The 8,688-nt window shown below is 42.5% G+C and overlaps 1 protein-coding gene across 1 annotated transcript; it reads left to right on the top strand.

Annotated features, from left to right (window-relative positions):
- The first annotated feature begins 3,100 nt into the window (after positions 1–3,100).
- Positions 3,101–8,518, top strand: LOC147008173 (uncharacterized). The gene is made up of 5 exons (XM_085865497.1): positions 3,101–3,362; positions 7,459–7,575; positions 7,669–7,791; positions 8,014–8,139; positions 8,232–8,518. Exons 1-5 carry the CDS (start codon positions 3,284–3,286, stop codon positions 8,501–8,503), a joined length of 717 nt encoding a protein of 238 aa, XP_085721623.1. The 5' UTR covers positions 3,101–3,283; the 3' UTR covers positions 8,504–8,518.
- Positions 8,519–8,688: the final 170 nt, after the last annotated feature.

The raw sequence follows: 8,688 nt of genomic DNA, 5'->3' as shown, positions 1-8,688 counted from the left end.
TAGATTAGAATCTAAATTCGTACCTGGATTGGAATCCGAATTCGTAACTGGATTATAATCCAAATTCGTGCCTTGTTTACAATCAAAATTGCTCCCTCAATTAGAATCCAAATTCGTGCCTTGATTAGAATCCAAATTCGTACCTTGATTATAATCAAAATTCGTACCTCGATTAGAATCCAAATTGTTCCCTTGATTGGAATCCAAATTCGTACCTTGATTATAATCAAAATTCGTGCCTTGATTAGAATCCAAATTGGTACCTTGATTGGAATCCAAATTCGTACCTGGATTAGAATCCGAATTCGTACCTGGATTAGAATCCAAATTCGTACCTCGATTAGAATCCAAATTCGTACCTTGATTAAATTTAAATTCATACCTCGATTAGAATCTAAATTCGTACCTGGATTACAATCCAAATTCGTACCTCGATTAGAATCAAAATTCGTACCTGGATTAGAATCAAAATTTGTACCTCGATTAGAATCCAAAGTGTTACCTCGATTCAAATCCAAATTCGTACCTCGATTAGAATCCAAAGTGTTACCTCGATTCAAATCCAAATTCGTACCTTGATTATAATCCAAATTCATACCTGGATTAGAATCTAAATTCGTACCTCGATTGGAATCCAAATTCGTAACTGGATTAGAATCAAAATTCGTGCCTTGATTAGAATCAAAATTCGTCCCTAGATTGGAATCCAAATTCGTAACTGGATTAGAATCAAAATTCGTGCCTTGATTAGAATCAAAATTCGTCCCTAGATTGGAATCCAAATTCGTACCGAGATTAGAAACAAAATTCGTACCGAGATTAGAAACAAAATTCGTACCGAGATTAGAAACAAAATTTGGACCAAGATTGGAATCAAAATTCATACCTTGATTAAATTTAAATTCGTACCTGGATTAGAATCTAAATTCGTACCTAGATTAGAATCCAAATTCATACCTGGATTAGAATCCAAATTCGTACCTCGATTAGAATCCAAATTCGTACCTCGATTAGAATCCAAATTGTTCCCTTGATTGGAATCCAAATTCGTACCTCGATTAGAATCCAAATTCGTACCTCGATTGGAATTAAAATTCGTACCTTGATTAGAATCCAAATTCGTACATAGATTAGAATCCAAATTCGAACCTAGATTAGAATCCAAATTCATACCTGGATTACAATCTAAATTCGTACCTCGATGAGAATCCAAATTCATACCTGGATTAGAATACAAATTCATACCTGGAGTAGAATACAAATTCGAACCTAGATTAGAATCCAAATTCGTACCTTGATTAGAATCAAAATTCATACCTGGATTAGAATCCAAATTCGTACCTGGATTACAATCTAAATTCGTACCTCGATGAGAATCCAAATTCATACCTCGATTAGAATACAAATTCATACCTGGATTAGAATACAAATTCGTACCTGGATCATAATCCAAATTCGTACCAAGATTAGAATCCGAATTCGTACCTAGATTGGAATCCAAATTCGTACCTGGATTAGAATCAAAATTCGTTCCTAGATTTGAATCCGAATTCGTACCTGGATTAGAATCAAAATTCGTTCCTAGATTTGAATCCGAATTCGTACCTGGATTAGAATCAAAATTCGTTCCTAGATTTGAATCCGAATTCGTACCTGGTTTAGAATAAAAATTCGTACCTAGATTGGAATCCAAATTCGTAGCAGGATTAGAATCAAAATTTGTGCCTTGATTAGAATCCAAATTGGTACCTTGATTGGAATCCAAATTGGTACCTTGATTGGAATCCAAATTGGTACCTTGATTGGAATCCAAATTTGTCCCTTGATTAGAATCCAAATTCGTACCTGGATTAGAATCTAAATTCGTACCTGGATCATAATCCAAATTCGTACCTCGATTAGAATCCAAATTCGTACCTCGATTAGAATCCAAATTGTTACCTCGATTGGAATCCAAATTCGTACCTTGATTATAATCAAAATTCGTGCCTTGATTAGAATCCAAATTGGTACCTTGATTGGAATCCAAATTCGTACCTGGATTAAATTTAAATTCGTACCTGGATTAGAATCTAAATTCGTACCTAAATTAGAATCAAAATTCGTACCTTGATTAAATTTAAATTCGTACCTCGATTAGAATCTAAATTCGTACCTAGATTAGAATCCAAATTCATACCTGGATTAGAATCCAAATTCGTACCTCGATTAGAATCAAAATTCGTACCTCGATTAGAATCCAAATTGTTACCTCGATTAGAATCCAAATTCGTACCTCGATTAGAATCAAAATTCGTACCTCGATTAGAATCCAAATTGTTCCCTCGATTGGAATCCAAAGTGTTTACCTCGATTCGAATCCAAATCCGTACCTTGATTATAATCAAAATTCGTGCCTTGATTATAATCCAAATTCATACCTGGATTAGAATCTAAATTCGTACCTCGATTGGAATCCAAATTCGTGCCGAGATTGGAATCCAAATTCGTGCCGAGATTGGAATCCAAATTCGTGCCGAGATTGGAATCCAAATTCGTGACACTTTAATCATTTTTAAAAATGACATTTGTTCCTCCAACTGGGATTGTCGAGGTGAACACTACTGATGTGAGTGTTGTAACTAGAGCTTGTAGATCTGGCATTACCGGATCTCCATTACGAGGACGATCGTTATCAGTGAGATCACATTCGCACGGAAATCGAATTTGTATAAATATCGCGGAAGCGAAGCACCCTCAATTAATTATCCATAAAGTTTTTTTTTTTAACGTTGAACAACAAATGGTAATTATTCCACATGTTGATGGAAGCAGAGAAATATTATTATTATTGATGACGTGGTGAAGTGATGATGGTGATTGGGGTGATTAAACAGACACCTGCGTGTTGCACGTGAATCCGAGGAGAAGCCTTCCTTCCGTGCCTCGACGTTTCAACCAATCAAAACGCGTCGCCTTGCCTCGTCATCATCCGTCAGAGGTTATCGCCACGCCTCCACTATCTTGACCAATCACAGCTCGTTCTGATCGACAGTTTGCCAGAATAACTCCGCCCACACGACGCACGCTGCGTCCCTTGACCAATCAGGAGCAGCGGGCGATATTAAAGCGTGTTTGGGCGGGAAACCGTTACAGTTTTCATTTCCTTCAGCACCAGCTGGTCTTGTCCCCTCTCACGTTGTTTATCGATTTGTTTCCGTTCTCCTTGTGTTGTGTTTGGGGTTTTTCATCGAGGATCTTCACCGCTGTTCAACTCCCGTCGTTCTCTCGTTCCAGAACAAGGATGTTTTTCCAAACAATGGGGTTCGGATCTTGTTCCCTAATGACACTTTACCTGATGCGACTGTTCGTTTTGGCTCCTGGTGAGTTCCTTCATCCCACGTGCTCGTGCCGTGTCGTGCTGTTCGGGTGTGCGCTGGATTCTTCCCAAACCCACGTGGGACGAGAGTGGTTGTGCGAGTTCGGATTCTCATTGCTCATGACCTGGGGAGCACATGCATGACCTGTGTGTGAACGTATGTGTGTGTGTGTGTGTGTGTGTGTGTGTGTGTGTGTGTGTGTGTGTGTGTGTCCGTGTGTTTGTGTGTGTGTGTGTGTGTGTGTGTACACGTGTGTGTGTGTATGTGTGTGTTTGTGTATGTGTGTGTATGTGTGTGTCCGTGTAAATGTGTGTGTATGTGTGTCCGTGTGTATGTGTGTGTGTGTCCGTGTGTGTATGTGTGTATGTGTGTGTGTTTGTGTGTGTGTGTCCGTGTGTGTGTGTTTGTGTGTCCGTGTGTGTGTTTGTGTGCGTGTGCGTGTGTGTGTGTGTCCGTGTGTTTGTGTGTGTGTGTGTGTGTGTGTGTGTGTGTGTCCGTGTTTGTGTGTGTGTGTGTGTATGTACGTGTGTGTCTGTGTGTGTGTGTGTGTGTGTGTTTGTGTGTGTATGTGTGTGTGTGTGTGTGTGTGTGTTTGTGTGCGTGTGTGTATGGGTGTGTGTGGGTGTGCGTCCGTGTGTTTGTGTGTGTGTGTGTGTGTGTGTGTGTGTGTGTGTGTGTCCGTGTGTGTTTGTGTGTGTGTATGTGTGTGTGTTTGTGTGTGTGTCCGTGTGTGTATGTGTGTGTTTGTGTGTGTGTGTCCGTGTGTGTGTGTGTGTCCGTGTTTGTGTTTGTGTGTCCGTGTGTGTGTGTCCGTGTGTGTGTTTGTGTGTGTGTGTCCGTGTTTGTGTGTCCGTGTGTGTTTGTGTGTCCGTGTGTGTTTGTGTGTGTGTGTTTGTGTGTGTCGTTGGTTGTCCTCTCCAAATGCCAGTTTCAGAAGGTGGAACGGAGTCCTCCCAGGTGTTGAAGTGTCCACCTCCGTTTCCATGAAGTCGTCATGATTCACGGGACCAATTTGTGAAGATTTCCTGTTGTTTAAGTTTTGTTCCGAGGGCTTTTTGGAGGATCGTCACCGAGCCCGGAAAACTTCCATCTGCAGTCGGTTTGTAGTAATATTCCCAGGATCTGTTCACTTCAATTTTGAGGTCTTGGTATTTGGTCATTTTTCTTGATCCGTGTGTTGCTGTTTCGGCCAAAATTGTGAGTCACTGACAACTCGATTAACAATGCCTTCTTTTAATTCTTGTACCTCAGTGCTATATCCGGTGGCAGTGCTTTGTTTTCATTGTCCACGCTCGATGGGATCATTCGGTCGTACGTGAGCGGAACTTCCTTGTTTTCAACGATTGTTTTTGCTTCATGTTTCCATGAGTTTTCTGAAACTGGGATGTTGAGATGTTTGCAGACGTTTCAGTGGATAACTCCACGTACCTTGTTGTGTCTTTGTGTGCGCGGCTGTTCTGACATGAGTGCTTTCACATCCCGAAAGGAGGCGGCTCGTGCTCTCTGTTTCTCCCTTGCAGAACCCGCACTTGTCCGATTGACTCAGTCCTGACGTTTTCTTCAAGCCGTTCGTGTTGTGTCCTTGGTTTTGAGCATTTGTGACGATTCGTTCTCCGTCCTTGTTGTGCCTTTGTGTGTGCAGCTGTTCTGACATGAGTGCTTTCACATCCCGAATTTCTTTTGTCTTTTTTTTTTGCAATTGCTGGGGCTTCGGTTTCTTGCGTGACACCTTCCATTCACACCTGTGTTTGGAATTTTTTTTTTTTTCTGGGTGGGTTAGCGATACCTTCTCTGGTTTGTTGTCATCGTGTTTGCTTACAAATTGGATTCGGTAGTCTGTTCGGTTGACGTCCTCGATTTTGGTCCTTGGAGAAAGGGATGTTTTTCAGGATCATCCTCGTCCTACGCCGGTATTCTTTGGCGATTGTTTTTGCACATTTGTTTTTGACATATTCGGTGGCTCTCTTCTACCCCGAGGTTGTCGTAAGATTCTACCTCGTCGAGCTCCTGCATTGTTGAATTAAGGTCGATTTTTATGTTTTTCGTTTCTCGTCGGTCGACCATGTACGAACGTACCCTTGGCACACTTGTCGAATCGAAATTCCGTTTGAATGTTGTCAAGAGTGTCGTTCCACTAATTTCAGTTGTTCTGCCAATTTTTCATCGTTCGGTGCAAAGAGTTTTAAATCGTCCATGTTCAGTGGACGTGTCACCTTTGTTGCGTCTTCGGACGTTCTCTTATTTGATGTCAGGGTATGTCGTGTCCATCCATTGGGGACCATACTCTGTGCAGAGGAGTTGGTGCTGCCCAAGCAGTCTCCTTGGCGATTGGACGCAATCCTGGACGGGTCGCCACTCCGACACAGGGGACCAGCAAGCTGGCACTCCTGCTTCTCTTCTGGCCTTCACTGTTATCTCTTTTATTTTATTTTTTTATTTTGGAATTGTTGTGCCGTTGACGCAACTTTGTCGAATTTTTGGGACGGCACCATCTCTGCTTTGGTGGTCGATCTGGTCTTCTTCACCCGGTCCGTGAATCTTGCTCCTGAACCCCCGCTGTTCACGTCTTGAATCGACTTGACAGCAGTAAATGGCCTCGTTGTCCTCGATCCTCCACCATCCATTGTTTTGGCTCCACTTGTTGAGCTTCGTTCTTGAGACAGGAAGCACCTCCACAGCCTCTTGATCTGGTGTGTGTGTGTGTGTGTGTGTGTGTGTGTGTGTGTGTGTGTGTGTGTGTGAGGCATGTTTTTTTGTGGATTTCTACTGCAGCGTTCTAATGTGGAATGTGAAACACCAAAATGATCTCCTGAGTTGATTAGGCTAATTGACTCCAAAGAACCCAGAAGAATTCCCTCGTTTTAAACACACGCCATGTTGAGGTGTGTAGAGCAGCTCAGTCGGTCCTTCCGCGGCACGGCATTCCAATTGCAAAATATATCACAAAAATAATGACATTTTAGCAAAGCATACATTAATTAATACTAATCACATCAACAACAATAATTACAGCAGTATAATTTGTCTAGAATAATAACGAACGTATAATCTCCGCCATGGCACGAGCACACCTGTGCTCGGTGAAAGGCAAGCCGATGCTCAAGCAGCACGGCAGGCAGGTGTGCTCCGAGGCCGTGAAGACCAATGAGAATTTGTGAAGACCACGAGTATTAAAAATGCCAAGCTGCACCCGGGTGTGATTGTTTATTTATTTGTTTATTTGATTGTTTTAATAGGGTGCCTCATTGTGATGCACAATTGCCATTGCCCCTTGTCGGTGATTCAGCATTTCAGGCGTTGAAAGCCTTTTTTAAAATCTGGTTTGAATCCGGCCAAAGTTTGCTTACAAGCCACAAGCTTGCTTGTTGTTGTTTACATTGTTTTTTTTTTTGTTTTTTTTATTTATTTATTTATTTGATTATTTTAATAGGGTTCCTCATTGTGATGCACAATTGCCATTGTCCCTTGTCGGTGATTCAGCATTTCAGGCATTGAAAGCCTTTTTTAAAATCTGGTTTGAATCCGGCCAAAGTTTGCTAACAAGGCACAAGCTTGCTTGTTGTTGTTTACATTGGTTGTTTTATTTATTTATTTATTTCTTTGATTGTTTTAATAGGGTGCCTCATTGTGATGTACAATTGCCATTGTCCCTTGTCGGTGATTCAGCATTTCAGGCGTTGAAAGCCTTTTTTAAAATCTGGTTTGAATCCGGCCAAAGTTTGCTAACAAGGCACAAGCTTGCTTGTTGTTGTTTACATTGTTTTTTTGTTGTTTTATTTATTTATTTATTTCTTTGATTGTTTTAATAGGGTGCCTCATTGTGATGTACAATTGCCATTGCCCCTTGTCGGTGATGGAGCATTTCAGGCGTTGAAAGCCTTTTTTAAAATCTGGTTTGAATCCGGCCAAAGTTTGCTTACAAGGCACAAGCTTGCTTGTTGTTGTTTACATTGTTTTTTTGTTGTTGTTGTTTGTTTGTTTATTTATTTATTTTCTTATTGGACTCTAATCTTGTCGAAGTATTTTGGTGGAGTTGCGTACTTACGGAATATTTCAGTTGGAAGTTCAAGGCCGAAACGTTAACTTTGATCTTCCGCAGCTTCTTACTGCGATGAGAAGAGCAACTTCAAGTGCCGGAGTGGGCGTTGCGTGTCTGCAACATGGCGTTGTGACGGCCTCGTTGACTGCCGCGATGGAAGTGACGAAGACGATTGCCGTAAGTAGGGAGGGCGTCACAGAAGGAAACGGTGTTTTTCGCCATTCGTTGGAACCCAGTTTTGATTGTTGCCTTTTGTGGTGGATTCCGCAGCCCCTCGACCGTGCAAGCCTCACCAGTTTGTTTGCGGCGGAGGCGAATGCTTGCCTCAAGACTGGGTTTGTGATGGAGACATCGACTGCCTTGACCGATCTGATGAAGCTCCAGAAATCTGCAGTGAGTTCAACTCCTGTTTTTATGTTCTAATATGGACTTCAATCACAAGATTTTTTTACATTTACGGGTGGAATTTTTGAGCTTGTTGTCCTGTTTGTTTAGTTGTGGTTGTTGTTGTTGTTGTTTTTCCTTCCTCTTCAATATATAAACGAAGCTTTTTTTAAAATTTGGTTTGTGGCCTTGCTTGACTCGTTGTCATGGCAACAATTGCTTTTGTTTCAGGCAACAAGAGCTGCCCGCCGACGGAGTTTGCATGTGGTGGTGCGGTTCCAAACCGCTGCGTACCCAAGGCTTGGCTGTGCGACGGGGAGGACGATTGCCGCAACGGAGCCGACGAAATGGATTGTGGTAAAGATGCCGTGCATTCGTTGGTTGAGGCCATTCCGTAAAGCCGACGGAGGAATTATATTTCAGAAGCTGATTGGCTCGTCCCCTTCCAGCAAAACCAACTTGCTCACCGGACGAGACAACGTGCCGCGACGGACGGTGCTTGGCACGCCATTTTCTCTGCAACGGCTGCGTTGACTGCACCGATGGATCTGATGAGAGCCCTCTCTTGTGTGCTACTCAGTCAAGGAAAGCACAAGCTGTGTGCCCACCTGGCGAGGTGCCTCGCACAAGCGGCGAGTGTTTCCAAAAAAGCCGGTGGTGCGACGGGAGAGAGGATTGCCACAATGGGAGCGACGAATATGATTGCGGTAAGACGAGCTGAACATTCCATGGAATACTAAGCCTCATGTGCGGGTGGACAGGTTGAAACCTCATCTACCTCTGCAAAAAAGAAGGGAGTTCTTGCAGAATTTTTTTTTTCTGTGAGGTTCACCTGGCTGCGCCTGGATGGGTTTGAGGGTAGTGGAGTAACAGCTGAAACATGAATCCCATCCAGGTTCCTCCTGA

Source organism: Eptatretus burgeri, chromosome 21, assembly GCF_056783735.1.
Source record: "Eptatretus burgeri isolate ZD-2024b chromosome 21, Ebu_testis_v1, whole genome shotgun sequence".
In the NCBI taxonomy this organism is placed as follows: domain Eukaryota; kingdom Metazoa; phylum Chordata; class Myxini; order Myxiniformes; family Myxinidae; genus Eptatretus; species Eptatretus burgeri.
Note: the sequence above shows the minus strand (reverse complement) of the source record. Positions and strands in the feature narration are given on the sequence as shown.